At 40.8% G+C, this 19,563-nt stretch overlaps 1 protein-coding gene across 7 annotated transcripts in view; it reads left to right on the forward strand.

The window, feature by feature from the left end:
• USP28 (ubiquitin specific peptidase 28) overlaps positions 1-19,563 on the forward strand; it is a 44,274-nt gene that overhangs the window by 14,978 nt on the left and 9,733 nt on the right. For 4 of the 7 annotated variants that reach the window (XM_039496427.1, XM_039496426.1, XM_039496429.1 and 1 more), the window contains exons 4-20: positions 1,495-1,600; positions 2,376-2,538; positions 3,591-3,677; positions 4,303-4,440; positions 4,928-5,001; positions 6,096-6,172; positions 6,685-6,833; positions 9,010-9,137; positions 9,338-9,433; positions 9,688-9,867; positions 10,616-10,836; positions 11,191-11,261; positions 13,839-14,067; positions 15,871-16,074; positions 17,522-17,661; positions 17,855-18,040; positions 19,221-19,316. In XM_039496427.1, coding sequence (XP_039352361.1) covers positions 1,495-1,600; positions 2,376-2,538; positions 3,591-3,677; positions 4,303-4,440; positions 4,928-5,001; positions 6,096-6,172; positions 6,685-6,833; positions 9,010-9,137; positions 9,338-9,433; positions 9,688-9,867; positions 10,616-10,836; positions 11,191-11,261; positions 13,839-14,067; positions 15,871-16,074; positions 17,522-17,661; positions 17,855-18,040; positions 19,221-19,316 — 2,345 coding nt within the window. Of the gene's footprint in view, positions 1-1,494; positions 1,601-2,375; positions 2,539-3,590; positions 3,678-4,302; positions 4,441-4,927; positions 5,002-6,095; positions 6,173-6,684; positions 6,834-7,143; positions 7,220-9,009; positions 9,138-9,337; positions 9,434-9,687; positions 9,868-10,615; positions 10,837-11,190; positions 11,262-13,838; positions 14,068-15,870; positions 16,075-17,521; positions 17,662-17,854; positions 18,041-19,220; positions 19,317-19,563 lie in introns of those variants that run through there. The other 3 variants (XM_039496432.1, XM_039496430.1, XM_039496431.1) reach the window with 2 other exon arrangements.

Raw genomic sequence — 19,563 nt, forward strand, 5'->3', positions numbered from 1 at the left:
CACCATACTCAGGAGTAGCTGGGGGGCCAGTCAATTACATTTTATTCTGCTTTTTAAGGCCCATCTGTTTCAAAACGGCTGCTTTCTTCGCTCTCTTATTCCCAAATAGGTGGCAAACAAAGTGATCTTGTAATTGGCTGAGCATTCACAAGACTCAGTATGAGACCAATGGTACACAATGTCTGACTTGAATTTGATTCCAAGTCTTTGCACAAAATGTTAACAAACTAAACCGCTTTACTTCTTAAAGCCATTTCAGTAACTAACACTGGGAGAGTAATAATTAATGAAGAGGACTGGTTGCTAATACAGAACAATCTAGATTGCTTGCTAAACTGAGTGCAAGCAAACAATATGTGTTTTGATAAAGCCAATTGAAATGTATACATCTTGGAACAAAGATTTTAGGCCATACGTACAGAATGGGGAGGTGTTCTGGGAAGCAGAGAGTCTAAAAAAGAGTTGGAGGTTGTGGTGGATAATCAGCTGCACATGAACTTCCAATGTGACGCTGTGGCCAATAGGTCTAAAGGAGTCCTTGGATGTACAAACGGGAATCTCAAGTAGGAGTAAAGAGGTTATTTTACCTCTGTATTTTGCACTGGTGTGACCGCTTTTGGAAAACTGTGTCTAGTTTTGGTGTCCATAGTTAAGAAAGGATGTTGATAAATTGGAGAGGGTTCAGAGAAGAACCACAAGAATGATTAAAGGATTAGAGAAAACACCTTGGAGGTATAGACTCAAGCAGATCAATCTGTTTACCCTAACAAGAGAAGGTTAAGGGGTTGATTACAGTCTAAAAGTACCTACATGGGGGACAAATGTTTAATAACAGGTTCTTCAATCTATCTTAGAAAGGTATAACATGATTCAATGGCTGAAGTTGAAGCTAGACAAATTCAGACTGGAAATAAGACCTACATTTTTACTAGTGAGGGTCATTAACCATTGGAACTATTACCAAGGATTGTGATGGATTCTCCAACATGAACAATTTTTAAATCAAGATTGAATATTTTTTAAAATATATGATTTAAGATTTATTTGAGGGGGAAAGTCCTGTGGTGTACAAGAGGTCTGACTAGATCACTGCAATAGTCCCTTCTGGCCTTGGAATCTGTGACTCTGTGGTACTAAGAATTTTAATTAAGACTTTCACTTTGTTTCCTTTTGTTAGACCAGTCCAAACTGCTTCTTATCCGCTTCCCATATCCTAATCAAGGTGTAAGGAAATCCTGGTCTTTCAGTAGCACCGTGCAGTGCACACCTTTTTCCAGCTTACTGCTAGATTGTAGAGTATTTGTTTTTTAAACTAAAGAAACATGGAGTTAATTTAATTTTTCAGCAGAAAGTTGTGATATTTCTGCAGTTTGATTTAATTGCATTAATGTAGCAAAATTGTGTTAACGTTATTTGGTCCTTGGCCTTCCCCCCCCACCCCCAAATGTTTCACTGCTTCTAGTGCAAAACTGATAACTCCACTTCAATTTCCAGATGTGATTGATCTAACTCCTGATAACAAAGATGACCTCCAGGCAGTCATTGCTCTCAGCTTCCTGGAGTCTCTGGAAGTTCAAGGAGTGCAAAGAGATGCTAACAGGTCAGTGAATGTAGATGTTGTTTTTTGTTCTTTGCTTCTACATGGCCCCTGGGGCTTTATGCAGAGTGCGTTCTTATCAACTGTAAAACAAATGTTATTCATTCAACTAAAGAGAGATTAGTGATGTTGGAAGGTGCTTGGACTATCACCCTCTGGGGACTGTCGCCAAGGTACTTTGTATCTGACTTGGAGAGACTGCTTTTGTGGCAGTACCACAATACCACACTGAAGGCTAGTTATCTTCATGGCCAGTCCTGTCCCTGCCACCTGTACCGATGTGACCAATGTAGAGGCTTTTGTGGCACTTATCCACTAAGAACAGTACTGAGGCCTCCTGCATCAATTTCATTTTACATAGGTTACTAAACAGCCATTCCCTTTTCCCTTTTTAACTGGGTTGCATTTGTTGAGTTTATCTCCATTACTAACAAACAGAATATGCTCTGTCTACAAATCTCACATGTAGGTCTATACAAAAAATGCTTGTAGTATTGTTACCCATTCCACCCCCACAGCCCCTCCACGCCTTATTTGATTCACCCACCTACCTCTCATCTTTAAGAATGGAAGCTCTGTGAGGCAGGTGGGATGGCTATGAGTATCTTTCAGCACAATGGGGCCCTGATCTGTAATTCCTTTTGTCTTGTTCTGTTGTGGTTACTTGACTAGCCAAGCTTACATACCAAAATGAGTTTGTGTCCCTTTTAAAAGGCTGTCAAGACTCTCATGTGATGCTTCCCTACAATGTGATGTTTGCATACTTGTCCCCTGACAGGGCCCACAAAGCAAATGCTGCTGAAAACAAAAATCGCTCCAAAAGGAAACGGTGTGAAGTCTGGGGAGAGAATCCCAAGCAGAATGACTGGAGGAGAGTGGATGACTGGCCTGTTGGCATGAAGAACATTGGAAATACCTGCTGGTTTAGTGCAGTCATTCAGGTAATGCAGTGGTAGCAGTAATACTTTACCCTTTTGTAATGCCTGCTATCTTAGGGTCAAAATGGGCATTTCATGCAATTAAATAAGCTTTGCAGCACCTCCATGATGGAAGTAATGTCCTCTTTTTGCAGGTGGGCAAATGTTGGCACAGAGAGGTTAGTTGACTTTTCCAAGGTCACAGTGAGCCAGCTAGCTATTCTGTATTTCCCCATATTCTTTTCAGTAACTTCACATTAATATAAAAAGAAAAACTGGGTGTCTTCACCCTGGGATGCAGTTTTTTTTGGAGACTTCCATTACAGAACTAAGATTTGAGAGCAGATTGTGCAGGCCCACCCAGTATCTACTTCACATTTTAAACAAAAATGATCTAAAGTGTGAGTTTCTTTGTGTGGCAGCATATTTTACTCTGATCCTGTTCAAAAACAGCAGCCAAGTAGTCAGAGCAAAAGTGAGAAACAGAAAAAAGGCTATATAAATATATCCATGTATTTATTATTATTTACAAATGTGTGTTCTGTGTCATGGTGCAATGGTAAAATACTTCTTGAATGACAAAAACCAGACTGGTAAAGTGATGGTAATGTAATTTTACCGGAGTGAACGCTGGCTCCACAGCATATGGTGTATCAGATTCCAGTTAATGGAGTACAGTGGCTTAGATGCCTGAACTAATAAGGGTGCATTATTAGCGATTATTATTAGTGATTAGTAAAATGAGAAGAGACAGCAGAAAGAAGAACCAAACACACTTACTTCTTCGGGCTCTTTTTACATCAGCAGATAAGTATCGGGAGTGGGAAGAACTCTCCTTACTCTTTCCCAAAAGGTTTCTCTTAATTTACTTGAAAAATTTAGTTGGGAGGGAGAGAGGGAATTGAGTCTTGGGGAAAGGCAGAGCTGTTAAAGGTTTTACTTCTTAAGGAGAAAGTCACTGAAGAATTTGGGGGTGAGTAAGGAAAACATACAGTCTGCAAAGAATGACATGGGTCCAAGTCCAGACTTGAGTTGACCAGCCAGGACAGTCTCTCTTAACCCTTTTTTCCTTTCAGTCTCTCTTCCAGCTGCCGGAATTTCGTAGGCTGGTCCTTAGTTATTCTCTCCCGCAAAGCATGCTTGAGAATTGTCGAAGTCGCAGTGTAAGTTCTCCTGGAAACGCCTGGCTCTTCCCGGGGATTCTGGCAGTTTGTATTGGTGACTATAAAAACTGACTTGCTGCTTGTAGACAAGGGTGGGAAATTGCTCTTGAGGATAATGAGTTATTACAGAAATGGTTGAAAGTTTCTCCTATAACTTTTCTCAAAAACTAGGAACTGCAGAGAGAGTGGAAAATCTGTGCCTTGTTAATCTGTTTTGGTGACTCCAGAAATTCAGGACATGTTTCCTCTCAGTCTCCCCCCTACCTCCCCTTAATACCCCAGGTCTCTAGCGCAAGTCTGAACTTCAGAATATTAGAGTACAGCTTGGCCGCCTTATTCTAGATGCCATATTACTTCTGGCACCTCTCCTGATCCCAGATTTCCCACTTTGAGGAACCATTGCAGATCCTTCAGTTCTCCCATGTACTTGACTCGTGATCAGATCTGCTTTCAAGAAAGCTCCTTACATCATGAGGAAGGAGATAGGGGTTCCTAACACAAGTTGGTCTCTTCTGAGACTGTCCATTATATTAACGTTCCTTGTGCTGGCCCTGTTAATTTACCTCTTCATGTATGTCTCCTACTTTTGTTGAGCAGTAGACTATTGTGCTCTCTTCTTTTCTAGGAAAAGAGAAATATTGCATTCATGCAGGAACTTCAGTGTCTCTTTGCTTTAATGCTGGGGACACATCGTAAATTTGTAGACCCCACTGCATCACTGGAACTTTTAAAAGGCGCATTTAAATCAGCTGACGAACAGCAGGTAAAATGGATACAATGCCTCTTGGCTTTCCCCAGAACAGCCCTAGCAAAGATATAAACAGTCATGTGTCATTTAATGCTACTATAATTCCAAATGCTTGCCTGTCTGTTTCACCTGACAGTGTGTGTAAAACCCTCTCTTAAAGATACATGACAGGGAAAGGCACATACATACCAAAAAGACAGTTAAATAGCCAATGTGAAATTTGTCCCTTCACTGCTATCGGAGTTGCTGTTGGGGACCACCAGATTTGGAACGTGACTTCTTCTCCATGTCCCCAGGATAGTTTCCTCTGACTTAGTACAGTGCTGGATAAAGTGTTCATCTTTGACCTAGAATAGTGGTAATAACACCAACTTGTATAGCTCATTCACATGGTTAGAGATACCACAATCATTTTGTGAGTATATTTGAAAAAGTGTGAGATTTTAATAAAACCTGCTTCTTGGTAGAATCTTTCACTCTCTAATTTCTGGCTCTCTTTTAGCAAGATGTGAGCGAAGTCACACACAAGCTTCTGGATTGGCTAGAGGATGCATTCCAGCTGTCTGTGAATGTAAAGTGAGTTTTTATGTTTTGGGTTGTTTTTACTTACTGCCCAGAAAAATAGATTTTTAATTAGACTATTTGGCTAATAGATGCTAGAGTTTAAATTAATATTTTAGGCAAACCAAGAAACCATTTCTTCACTGCACCAGTCAGGATAATCCCTTTTCAGCATTCTGTGTTTGCATCAGCATTTCTTGCCTAGGTAGGTGCGTTTATTCAATGCAGTTGTGACCTACAGAGTACATAAGTTTTTATGGAACTCTTCAACAAGGATTATTCACCAGGTAATAAACCCCATATTGTATTGTTCAGAGTTGTTACAGACGGTGCTCTAAATGTATATTGAATAGTGCATTAATCTGTAGTGTGATAGTTACAATTATAATAAAAGGTCTTGACATGTACAGGGTCATGCTGTATGAAAAGCTGCTGCTTTTTACACTTAAATAACTGTTGATGATTTTTTTAAGTGCAGAAGAGTAATTTTTTTGTCCGTAAGGATAAACTGGTATGTTAAAAAAGCATAACTTGAGTTCTGAGTGCAAACTTATCCAGAACCAGCAATTATGGGTTAGAATAGAGGTCAAGTATCCAGGACTCCTGGGTTGCAGTCTTGATTCTGCCACTGGCTTACTCTGTAACCTGATCTAGGCAAGTCACTCCCACCTCTGTGTTACCTATCTACATAAAAGGGATGATGATATTTACAAAAGCATCTTGGGATCCTTCTAAAGGCACTTTTAAAATGTAGAGTATAATTATCAGTATTACTACAAATTGGTGGCTTTCTCTTCTTTTGGTTTGTTTGTTTTTAGGCACAAAGCCCCAGGCCGAGGTTTAGCTGTTAAATTTAAGTCAATTTTAATACCTTGTGGCCTAAAAAAAAAAAAAAAAAAAAAGCATATGTAATATTTATTAGTTTAAACACACACCACCTATTCCCTCATAGCTTGGGTTTTGGGCCATTTTTGCTACCTTTTTCTCCAGTTATATTAATGTTGGTATATTTTGCTGATGCCATCAAAATAAAAATTCTAATATATATGTATTCTTGTGAAGGCAAGTGTAACTCACCCATATGCTCCCTTTTCTGTCTAACAAAACAGCAGCCCTCGAGACAAATCAGAAAACCCAATGGTGCAACTCTTCTATGGGACTTTCTTGACTGAAGGGGTCCATGAGGGTAAGTTAGAGATTTTTGGTTTTATATTTAACTCTTTTTTTGAGTGGTTTGATTGTTGCTGTAGTGTAGATCTATGATATGATTTGTTTCATTGTGTGTTGTTGCAGTTTCTTGGTGAGATTGTCTGTCCGGTTCTTTGCTAGTACAATAGGTGTACAGATAAGATTATCTTTATATAGTTGTCCGAGAGCTGGTGAATATAGTGTAAAGTCTGTTCTTCAAAGGGTAGTATCCTCTATTAAATACTCACCGTCATGAGCATAGATTTGTAAAGGGTCTCACCTCTAGAGAAGAGAGACATAGGGGCCTAATTTCTCTACTGTGATGACATGTCTAACCTGCCTGCCTGATGAAAGATCTTGGGTGACTTGTTGCAAGATCCCGTGGAGTGTTACAAACTGTTGTTTTGGTAGGAAACATATAGTTGTATATGCTAAAATAAGTTAGAGAGGAGAGAGTATTTTGTTGTTGTTTTAAGGTGGTTTATATATTTTTCCTTCCCCTTTATTCAGGCAAGACCTTTTCTAAGATAGAGACCTTTGGCCAGTATCCCCTTCAGGTAAACGGTTATCGGAACTTGAACGAATGTTTGGAAGGGGCCATGATAGAAGGGGAGATTGAGCCACTACCTTCTGATCAATCAGTGAAGTATGGACAAGAGGTTGGTTCCATGTATTATTTGCTCTTCTCCAAAGGATGCAGTCAGTGTAGTGCAGGGAGGTCCTATTGTATCCTGGTAACTTAAAATGGTGACTGTAAACATTCCCTCTTCACCAAATGTAAAACGTTTTGTGGTCAGTCTGTTAAATGTACATTAATGTTAAATGTGAGTTGATATCTAAGCCACCAAGCCCTAGTTTATTTGTAAAGACATTGTTGTCCAATGTAACTTACTCCAGGAGTTTACCCTTTTAAAAAGGCGCCTGCTTCTGATGTGTAAGTGTGATAAAGTCTCTCTCTTTCTATTGAAGCCTACCTGTACCTGAGTAGGGGAGAACCACTGCCTCCATATTTTCGGAGGGTAAAAGTACAGTGCTTAACTCTATGGTATGCCATTTGGAATTTGTATTTTTTCTCCCTGTTATAGTGTGCATTTTTCTCTCTTGTTGTAACTCTTAACCTTCTGCCTGTGCTGCTAATTTTTTTCCTTTTTTAAATTACTCAAATCATGAGTCAATCATAAGCTGCTTAACTTTGCAACAAAGTAAAAGGTTAAGATACACTCATTGCATTCAGCCTCACTTTATAGATAAAAGCAATGAGAAAATTAGACTACAGAGAAGGTCAGCTAAAATGATGGAAGGAATCATGTGATGTGAAGGCAGACTGAGGGAAATTAGCTTGTAGGCCATGTTAAAAAGGTGCTGGAAGATAACACTAAAGAGATGTTTACAAAAGTTGGTGGTGAAAGGGGGAGGGGGAAAGAAGTTTCACTCATTAGATGAGCGCCTGAAAGATGAATTGCAGTGACTTGAATTAAAAAAGGAAAAAAAGGTTTGACTTCAGGATGAGCTTGTTTTAAGGTCCATCTACCTTTGGAATCAACTGACTGATTTTGGTGATTGCTGCTCCTGTTTTAGAGCCACACAGACACAGTTGAAGCAGACTTCTGGTAGGATTGGTATTGTGCAAAATCTGAGGCAGTGTGAGCAAGATGGAGCTAAACAGGTGATAGGAGAGGTCCATGGCTTTTAGTTCCTTTAAATGGTTAACTAAAAAGTAGGGGAAAGTGTCTCAAACAAGGACATAAGTCAAGGACTGTCCCTTTTAATTTTAAGAGATGTAATTGGAAAATCTGTGCTCATTAATTTAACTTCCCAGGATATCGTGACTAGAGGACTTCATGATAGGGGACATGGAAAATAAAGTGCATTTTATCTTTTGAGACCTTAGGTGAGTGTTTTGAAGTCTGATATGCAGCAGGATTAACTAGAAATCTGTGTCTTTACCTTGATAGCAGGTGTATAAACATTTCCCTTCTGTTGTTGTTTGAGGATGTTTGGTTGACTTTTCTCAAAAGGGTCATGATAAATGACAGCTTCCCTCTGTGTACGTTAATATTGGCCCTCACTGCCAATATTATTGGTGCATTTTGACTCCGCGGATGAACCATTATGTTCTGGATTTCTGATATGGATCTTTCTGAGCAGTATGATTTTAGTGTACTATCGGATCCCAAAAGGGGGAGGGTACTGTCTGTCTGGCACTGCGTTAGAATGCATGAAATATTCTGCTGGCAATGGATGTTAGAAATATTCTTGAAAGCTGGGCGCCAGGGAAAGTATAAATGCAACTACGAATAACCTTTTCAATGTGGCACTTAGAGCAGCACTCCAAATACTGAGAAGTTGGTCTGTCGTCTGTGCCTTTTAAGCTAAACAGTTTCCGAATAGACCAAGAGAGGAGTTGAGTGCACAGAAATTGGTTAAGGGCTGCTATTTGTTGATGTTCTTTGTGTGCCAGCAGCACTGTGAAGTAACGCTCCCTCTCCGTGGGCCTACATACATTGTTTCAGTGTAGCATTTGCCAACTTATTCTAAATTCGCTCCTTGACTAGATGGTAGTCTATCAATCTGAGTGCCCTGGGCATCAAATATTGACTTTCTGGATATTATTTCACTATGTTTTGTATGGTGAAGGTCTAAAATGGAAGCGGAAGTCTTATATTTTGTAAAATTAGGCTTTCTAAATAGCAACTCATATTGATTTAGATCACACTTTGTATGTATAAGGGAAGAAAGTTATTGGGGGGCAGAATTACTTGTTGATATAAAATGTGCCATTCATCAGTCCTCTCAAAACCTGTGCCCTCGTTGGGGCATTTCTGTTTGTTACAGCGCTGGTTTACAAAGCTCCCGCCGGTGTTAACCTTTGAACTCTCCCGGTTCGAGTTCAATCAGTCACTAGGGCAGCCAGAGAAGATTCACAACAAGCTAGAATTTCCCCAGATTATTTATATGGACAGGTGAGATTTTACAAGGTTGTTGTATTTCAAAACTGATTCCTCATACTTTGCTCTGTTTTATTTTAACTAGAGAAATAGAGGGGTGGGTGGGTCTGTGAGCAGGGAAATGTTAAAATGTATGCATATGAGAGAGAGTGCAGAGCTTAGAGGTATACAAATCTCACTCAGTCACTGTTTTGGGGGGGTTGCTATTTGTTTAGGTATTTGTACAGCAGTAAAGAGATTATTCAAAGGAAGAGAGAGGAGACCAGGAAGTTGAGGAAGCAAATAGCAATTCTGCAGCAGAAATTGGAAAGGTAAGCAGCCAACTCCCTCCCCCTCGAGTTGGTGTTTTTCTCTTTAAACAAGGCATGAAATTGAAAATGAGCTATTTGTGTTCAAGAGCTTAATTTAAGTAACACTACAGTTAGTTATTAGTATAACCAGCAACTACTAGGCATTAATATTTTATAATAAATATGGCTTGCTCATACTATTTTCCTCTCTCTGTAAAATGAGTTGTGTGAGGATTCAGTTAACAGACCTCTGCTGTCTTGCTTCTGTTCTTTAGATACATGAAATATGGCTCTGGCCCAAGCCGCTTCCCATTACCTGACATGCTGCAGTATGTTCTTGAATTTGCCAGTACAAAGCTACCGTTAGTTGTTCCCTCTGCTCAGGACCCTCAGATGACTCCTGCACAGTTCCCAGCTGAGTGCTGTGGTCTGAATGAACCTCTGCAGCAAAATAGGTGAGGAAAGAAAAAAGTTGGTTGGCTAAAGAAAGAGCTTTCACCTTTTGAGCTACAGAGTCCTGGATCATTGCTCCAGGAGCTGTTGTTGTATGGTTTAGTTGTCTAGGCACTCAGGACCTTGGGGATCTGTGGTATGAACACCAACACAGATAGTCCCTGCTTTTGAGTATCCTGCTCCCAGAAGGGTGCTACCAATCTGTGCAGCTATCACTGCATCCAGTTTGTGCTTTTTTTCCTCTCCAGAAACAAAGTCAAGCTGCTAGGTTTAAGCAGTAATCTTGAGATAAATTATGTGAACTCTGCACAGTGTAGTAATCTTTTGATTTGTTTCATCAGCCAGTAAAATAGTGCAATATTGAATTATCACAAATCTGCCCAGCATGGTTGGCTTGCGCTCTAAATTTAAGCAAACAAGTAAATGAGTTCTCTGGTAAAATGGGAAGAAATTGTCAGTGCTGTGGATTGTGGCTCTGTGCTTCACTGTGGAGCCCTGTAAGAACTCAAGCTTTTACATCACCTCTTGTCTTGGGATCCGGTCTTCTCAGAAGTGACTGCACTTTAATAAGCTTATAGACTACCAAACTCTTTCCTGACTAGTGAATAAGTATAAGCCTGGCATCATCTGGGATGGAAACTTGCTGGTTCAGATCATGAATATTTTTTTAAAGCAATGTGAACTGAGTATGCTCTCTGGAAACAGCAGCCTGAATAATATGTCCATCAATATGTGGCTTTTGCTTCATAGTGTATTAGGAACAGAAAGTACTGAGAACACTGATGGTACAGCATCCACTCTGATAAACCCTCCGTCTCAGCAAGAATTAATGAGCAAGCCGCCCCAGCCCTCCTGTTTACCAACAGAAATGCCTGAATGTCCAGCTCCTCGTGTGGTCACTGAGGAGGAGATGAGTCTAGTTAGGACATGCCTGCAGCGATGGAGGAGCGAGATTGAGCAGGACATCCAAGGTTGGCCCCAAGTATTTATTGTGCATTTCAGGCTTTTGCTAAGCTAAATTCCCTCTGGTAGCTTCAACTGGATAACTCCTGAACCATGCTCCACCCCAGAGGTGGCTGCTTTTCAGCAGTGAGTGTAGAAATAATCCTTATATGTAATGTGATGTCCAGTATACACACAGGGCCCTGGTCTATCATAAGATAAGCATGCACAACTTTCTATTAACTTCTGTGGTAGTAACTGCATGATTGTATCTGAGGGCAGGCATGGGCCTGTGTTCTGATTACCTCTGTGCTCCCATGTGTTTGGAGTGAAGGGGGCATTATCTAAACAAAGTTGATGATAGGTGTTGTTCTTCTCAATAGATCTGAAGGACTGTATTACCAGAATCAATCAATCCATTGGTCAAATGTATGGTGACCCTGTCCTCCGTCAGGTAGGAAGTGTGGCTTTGTTAGGTTTTCATATAGGGGCTCATTAAAATGATACAGTGCTGCTGGTGTGTGCCTATAGGTCACATTAATATTAGGAGAAGTTGCATGCATGTATGTGCGGGGTGGGGAGTGTTTCTAAATGTTTTGCCAAGTTCGCTTTGAAACAAAACACATGCCTTTCTGAGGAGGGAAATAACTTATTTAAAATGGTGTTCTTAGTAGGTGAATAATAGGATCCATGGACCTAAAAACAAACTGAACATAATGCATTTAATATAATCTTAGATAAACACATGTCACTGTCAGTTTCTCCCATTAGCAGTTGGGCACCTGCACATGCTAAGATGAATTTTGTAGAGTCATAAATACCTGGATTGGTTAAAGACCCTGAAGGATGAACTCCCTGTGTCACTGCAGGGGAGCAGGGTAGTCATGCCCTACTATGTTTACCAGTTGAAAAATGCCCATTGTATAACATGAAATCCAAGTTGGTGGTGGTCAGTTTACTTTTTCTGCTTTAGCATATTTCAAAAATTCCCCAGGAAAATTTTGTTTTAAAAAATGTAAGGATTTTCAAGAAATAGTGTTTTTTCCCCCTTAGCTTTCTTGATGAAATCTGAGGTAAACTCTAGCCTTTATTTTGCTGCCCTTTCCCTATGTAACAGGTCAGCCCCTTTTTGTGTTCTCGGTTATAGAGAGCTGATTTCTCGGTGCAAGATGGCCTGGCTTAGGGCTCAGAATTCTTCTCTCTGCTGAATCGCACTTTGTAGTTCTACCTACCTACGTGACATTGCCTCAGTAGATCCCTGATGCAAGATCTCTTGCCCTGCCACTCGGTGACTGGACCTGTTTCAAAGCTGTTGGGGATGGGGCAAGAGGTAGTGTGGGAATGAGCTCTCTTCCAGTTTTCTAGAACCAAGAGTCCAGAAACTCCTCCACTGCCAGCTGTCTCATTTCTGTGCGTTTCAGCCTCAGTGGATGCAGAATCTAGTCCTCTCCCTGTATTAGGATTAGAGTTTTAAAAAGGGGATTGTCATTAGCTTTTTCTTGTTTTGTGTTTGGACTTGTTCTGACAATTACATTTTCTGTGCCTGGGGAAAGTGTTCAGATTTCATTACTTCTGTCCTTGACCTAATATTTCTATCAAGTCACCTTCACTGTGGATGCCTTGCAATGTATGACACCTTAGATAGGCAATTGTTCCATCTGTCCACCAGCCAGGAACTGCATTGCCAGTAAATACTGCAAACAAATAATAAAGGCTTTCCAGCAAGAACTGGCCTAGGAATGAGCCTGGATCTTGGGCCCACATAAGGTGAAGGGGACTTTGTCAGACCAAGAGGGCCTTCTAGGTCTTTGCCTGAGAAGTCTCTGATCTATTGGAGAAAGAGCCAGTCATGTGGTTCTGAGTCTGAGCCTATCTGCAGAAGAACTTCTTGCATCCACCATGGCATGAGGTCTCTGAATCTTTACGTGTGTGTTGAACAGCCAGTTACTGAGAGTCTTAGGCTCTTCTTGGGTTCATTTGTTTCTGTATCAAACAACAGGAAGCATAGGCTGAACAGGCATCTGAAAGTTACACACCTGTCCTCTGAATCTGGTTCCAGTTACTCCCTAGTGCAGATGACTACCTTATAGCCTATAAGACCAAAGATAATAGGGATTTAGATATAAGATGCTTAGATCATTTATTGGAACCTGAGGGTTCAAGGAGGATTGATAGGTGTCCTCATACTTGTCAGATTCCCAAGATCTGAGAGTGATGAAGTATCCTCTGATCCATGTCACTCAGATACTTTGGTCAGGAAGGACCTGGGGAACTACTGTCCTGAGTAGACTCTACAGAGAGGGCTTTATTTTTAAATGGGTTTTGGTTATCAACCTGAACTATTCTATACTCTCTGGTGTGAGAAGGGGGTCTTTGGGTAGTGTACTTGGCAATAGGTTCTGTCATCACATAGCAGTGCAGGTAATCATATAGTTTGGAATTACAGAAGTGTATTCAGAGAATCAAAGCCACTGTAGTAAGTGCATTTTTAAAAATGTATACAACAAAGACTTGTGGGATGCTTCTCCAATTTTAGTCCTGAAAATACTTTCTGTGTGCCAGGCATAAGGCTCTGTTACAGGCAGCCAGGCTGATTGCTTGAGAATTTTTGTTTCAGATTTGAATGCCAAGTTCCAATTATCTTTCACCCCAGCAATAGAAACCAGAAGAACTTGTGTCTGGCAAATCATAGGTCTCTGACAAACATTTTAGAAAGAGCCTCAGTAGTAAGAAACTCATTAAATAATTTAGATGAGATATGGTGACTGCCACACATGAAACATGAAATTAGATTGACAGGTTTGGATACCAGTGGGGTGGTCAGGCTTAGGATGTCACGGTCACACTGGTAGTGGATAGAAGTGTTTTTAAGCTGAGCTCATCAAGGAGAAGGGAATCTGTTTACATCAGGCAGTCGAATGTACGAATGGACAAATTTTAAGCATATGACAGCTGTGAATGTCTTCATAGATTTTCAGTTACTTCATCCATTAAAGATAAGTCTGGAAATCATGTCCATGTGAATTTTCAGGTTCCTTATCGCTTGCATGCCGTCCTGGTTCACGAGGGCCAAGCAAATGCCGGTCACTACTGGGCCTACATATACGACCAGCCCCGGAAGAGCTGGCTCAAATACAATGACATCTCTGTGACAGAATCATCCTGGGAAGAAGTGGAGAGAGATTCATATGGAGGCCTGAGGAATGCCAGTGCCTATTGTCTGATGTACATCAATGATAAGCTGTCCCACTTCGTTGCAGGTACTGGAACCAAAGCTGCAGATAGTACTTAGTCACTTGTGTGGTGTGTGTTGCCTTCATAGCATTGAATGATCATTAACCTGCTCAACACCGCTGTGACACTAGTAAGAGTTATCCCTGCTCTCTGGATGGGGAAGCTGTGACAGAGGGGTTTTAATTTGGCCATGGCCAAAGAGGGAGTTGGAAGCAAAATGGAAATGTGAAGTGAGATAAAAATGAGATGCTCCCTGTCCTGTGCTTGATTCAATAGCCCAGGTGAGCGCTTTTGGGATGATACTTAAGAATTGTTTCATATAGCTTTGTTAATGTAGGCTCATAGGAATTGCCATACTGGGTCAGCCCCCTTGTCCATCTATCCTAGTATCCTGTCTTTCTGACAGTCGCCAGACCAGGTGCTTCAGAGGAAGGTGAAAGAAACCTTGCAGCAGGCATATGTGGGCTAATCTGTCCCCATTAAATTGAGGATGTCCTAATCCCTAATTGTTGGAGATTCTTAACCTCATGCTTCAGGGTTTTTCTTAGCATTAACTGTAACTATTCTTCTTGTCCATATAAACGTCCAGTCCTGCATTTGTCTTTGTATTTCAGTTTGCCTGTATTCCAGCACTGTCATTGTGTCTGTGTGCAGTCGGCAAATCATTTATAAGATCAAACAGAATGTTTCCTACTTTGTCCTGGCCATTTACACCCTGCTTTTTGTTTTGGCTTCTGATAGATAATGGTAGCATAATATACACAGCACACCTAGTGCATGTTGCTTATGCAGCGTATCATCCCTTCTGTGCCTGAGATGAATTATCACTAATGATAACTGATCCTTGTAATTGTGTGTTTACAGTGCATGAGTGTGTAAGCAGCTACTTGCATCGTACAGCTGTTGGCCATCTAGAAGAGCCTAATAATTTCGTACATGGCTCATTTTGATATAATAGAAGCAAACAATGCAGCAATAGTCATTGCAGAATCTAGTTAATGGGAATGTAGAAGCTGAAACAAGTTCTTGTTTGTTTTCTTAGTGCTCTGACATTTCAGTTTCTAAACTGAACCCATTCTGTGCTTTTAATGAGACTTCATATACATTTAGTGCTTTTAAAGACCCTTGTACTTTTAAGTATTTTTATAAAGGAAAGAATCTGGGATAGGGCATTATCATTCGGTATTAGATACACTCCTAATTATATTTTTTCTTAAGCGGTACTATACAGCTGAAATACCAGTGTCCCATTATGCCTAGATATTTCAGTACCTGTATAAAATCACTCACTACCTGGAATCCTTGCAGTTTCCTACCTCTCAGTTTCATGTAGTGGTTGAAGTGTAGAGTTTTAAGCTGAACTCCAAGTTTTCTGGTTATTGTCATTTTAAGCCACATCTGTAGCATTATGGTAGCCTTTGGTAAAGAGAAATCTATGTCCTCTCTCAGCCCTGGCCGTTACTTCGAGAGGGTTTACTGGGCCCAAGCGCGCCATGCAGAAATGTACCTTTCTATGGTTAGTTATTGTTTGGATTATCATAGTGCATAGGAGCACTGGTCCTGGACTAGGACCCCATTGTGCTAGGTTCTGTATAAACACAGAACAAAAAGACGGCCCCTTGCCCAAAGAGCTGACCATCTACCATCTTCTTATACTTGTTTATGGAGCATCTTGAATTCAAATTTCAGGAAAAAATATTCGTTTCCTTCTTTATTTTTCCAATCCATTTGATCGGTCTTCCTTAATGTTTCTAGATATTCCTTGTTTGCAGCAGTATTATCTTGCTGCTGTTGTTTCACTGCTAACAAAAAATCTTGCTTTTCTCCAGATGATGCTGATGATGCAGAAACTGGACAGTTTCAGAAAGAAGTAGAACTTCTGCCACCAGAGCTCCAGAATTACATACAAGAGGACAACTGGAGGCTTGAACAGGAGGTGGAGGAATGGGAACAGGAGCAGTCCTGCAAGATCCCTCAGATAGAGCCTTCAACTCCTTCTGAATCTCAGGATTTCACTTCTGAATCAGGACAAGGTAACACAAGATCAGTGTGTTTGCGGATCACGTTCCATGTCTCTACAATAACTTCCCTGTAATAAATTTCACCATTATCTGAGCTTTTCATAACAATTTTGAATGCTTGGGGGAACCTACCAACTAAGCTCAGTTGCTGAATTCCCATCATATCAGCAGGAAAAAGCTAATGTTCTGTCATGCAAAGTTGTGCTGATATCTGCATAGCTATAGACATGCCATCAAGTTTGATCATATCTTGTTTTACATTCAGCACATGGCAATGATCTAATCTCAATTTTATTTAATTATATTAATATTTTGTGTGTTTATTGTAGAATGTTGACGTTCACCTCTTGAGTGGGAGACCACTCATTACAGCAATCCTTTATAGCGTGAGTCTTGTTGAGCTTCACAAATGTGGTTGTGTGTAATATTGCCATTGAAGTGCAGTCATGCTGTTTAATGGTACACAGCAGCATTTCATGTTTTAGGACAGGAGGTGAAGAAGAACATCTTGAAAATGCTGGGAGATAGTTAATTTGTCTCCTTTGGGATTAAATTTCAAACTCTAGAATCAAATGTGATATAAAACTGGGGTTGTGCATCACCATTTGCCAAATGATACAGAAATCTCTCCTCAAATAAGGTTTTCTGCCATGTGTAGTCCATAATTCTGTCCTCTGAGGCCACAAAATTATTATTGTGACCAGCAGGATGTATGAGATACTGACCCTTGAGCTTAGGGTCTGTTGAGCTGTGTATAGAAACCTTAGGCCCTAATCTGCCAGCGCACTTAAGCACATGTTTAACTTTAAACACAAGTAGTGCCATTGACTTCAATTTGACTACTTGTGTGATGAAGTGCTTTGATCCATCGGGTCTTTTGGGGTATGTCTACACTGCAGCTGGGAGCAAACCTTCCAGCCCAGGTAGACAGATTCATGCTAATGGAGTGCGAGCTAGTGTACTAAAAATTGCAGGGCAGATGTTGCAGCTGTGGCGGAGATTTGCGCTAGCCACCCAAGCTCAGGGGGTCAGGTAAACTTGAGAGCCTGAGCTGCCGCCCGAGCCGCAACATCCACACTGTTATTTTTAGTGTGCTAGCCCAAATCTGTCTCCTTGGACTGGGAAGCTTGTTTGCAGCATTAGTGTAGATGCACCTTAATGGAGTTTACAGTGAATGACCTGTCCTTCGAAGTGTTGACTTTTCTGGAATGTTACCCAAGAGTTGAGTTGTGTGTGAGGAAAACTGAGCTGGTGCTTCCGTAATAAAGGAGGCTGCAACCAATGACAAGGTTTATAGAAAGTGGAATTGCATGGGAAGGACGTTGGTCTCTGTGCCTGGTAAATACTAAGGTACAGGACCATGCAGCCATCCTATTTACTATTTTCCTCTCTTCCATTTGGATTTGTACTTTCCTGGTGACATTACTGAATGTTAACATCTCTCTGAATTTCCAATCAGACCAGTCATCAGGCTGTGAACACAGCATACGCTCGCTGTCCTCCGAACATGCCAGGATTGCAAAGGACCAGACTGCCCAGGCCATTGCAAATACAGCTGATGCCTATGAGAAGAATGGTGTAGAAGCTGCTCTGAATGAGGTGAGAACACTGGAACGTGGCCCCTGAAGCACCCCGCTGTTTTTGAATCTCTGTGTAAATAAACCTCTTTCTCTCTCACTTGCTTATAATTCTGCAGCACTGCTGCATTTAACCCAATCCCTTTCTGCTTTCCTCTTTGGTTTTGGTTTTTTGTTTGTTTCTTATTCTCTTTCTCCTCTTTCTGCTGCCACAGCCAAAGGAGGCAGAACCAACGAAGGCCCAGCTGAGAGAAACAGCCCTTACAGTTCAGTCAGAACAGCTACAAGATGCTAAAGGGACAGAGTCTGCTGCCCAGCCTAGCTCACAGGTCTCTGAAGTGGAGATCCCCAGAGTGGGGAAGATTCTGGTTAGATCTGATGCAGATGGATATAATGAGGAGGTACAGAGCCCAGTGCAGGAGCTAGTTATTTTTCTGTCATTAATCTTTGCAATTGTGGGTTGCTTTGGGGCTTTCTGAAAATTTGTGGCGAGTAGTGGTTTTGGCACGAAACTGTGTAGTTCAAGTATATTTTTCCCTCTGTAGTAAGAAGAGAGGTTGGATCCAATCATTTAGCAATTTACTTTTTAAAACTATTTGAAAAGTTGTCTGAAAAGTGACTCTGTAAAAGCACACACTCATCTTCTTACTCAATAGACCTCCTCCCATTTTTTAAGTCCTCTTCCTCTCCTTCCTTTCCTTCCTGTCACTCATCTAAAGTGTTTCTAGGGCACCTGGCTTCACAAGGAGGTTTTTGTACTTTTTTTTCCCCCCCAGTAGTCAATGGCTTTGATTCTACTTTTCACATCATCATCATAATTGTCAGCTGACAATGTCATACAGTCAATGCCATGTGACTTTTCCAATCACAGATACTGTATCTGATGCTGGCAATTGAAAGAGCCCCATTATGAGGCTCAGTATACCACATCAGACACCTTAAAAATGTTCATAGTCTTTTTTCTAAGTATAGTTGCACATCAGCTACACAAATCTGTCTGCAAGAGAATTCATTTGTTCAGACCATTACTTTACATGGGCATTTTTAGGGTTTGGTGTGGGTTTAGCATTGTCCTTTGCATAAACCAACATTTATGTTTTGTCTCAAGGATTTTATTAATGCAATAGCTCCATCTATTGAGCTGGATGTGACCTGATTGCATTAAATATACACTTGTGTTGTAATGGTAGTCCAATGGAATGCTCTGCCTCAGGCATTGCTCTCATGTTAAATGGTAGTTTTGCAAGGTTCTCCCCAGTTATGTTTCGTGTGCTCTGTATTTTCACTTACTGATGACTTGTGGGGAAAGAGAGTGCAGGAGGAGTAGTTGGGGTGGCATGGTGAAGGTTTCAGTCATCTATAGCAGCATGGGCAGTGCATGCAAGAGGTGGACTTGCACATAATGACAATAAACTTAAATTTGTAGTCAAATGGCAGCTCTGGGTTGTCCCATCTCCATTTAGAACTGGACAACTTTTCTTTAAAACTTTACCTTTTTTGTACCCTTTTCTTGTATCACTACAGCTTTTCTTCTATTCCTCTCTGTTTTTGTGTGTGGGTTTTTTGTTGTTCTTGTGGTAGGTGATGCTTAGCCCAGCCATGCAGGGTGTGATCCTGGCTATTGCTAAAGCCCGTCAGACATTTGACCGGGATGGGGCTGAAGCAGGGCTTGTTAAGGTATCCTTTTATTTTCCTTTTAAAAAAATCTCTTAACACACAAGTCTGACGTCTTCAGTGTAAAATGCATGCTATTTCAACATGTTACAGGTGTCAGTTGGCCACTTCTCTCTCTTCCTGTGCAGTTCCTCTTCAGCTAAGTTTTTTTTTCTGTTCCACGTTGCCGTTTATCCTCTCCATTACTTGTACTAAGAGGACTCTATTAAAGAAAGATTGTCAGGCTAAACCCATTACATTTTATAAGCAT

Source organism: Mauremys reevesii, linkage group 12, assembly GCF_016161935.1.
Source record: "Mauremys reevesii isolate NIE-2019 linkage group 12, ASM1616193v1, whole genome shotgun sequence".
Taxonomy (NCBI): Eukaryota; Metazoa; Chordata; order Testudines; family Geoemydidae; genus Mauremys; species Mauremys reevesii.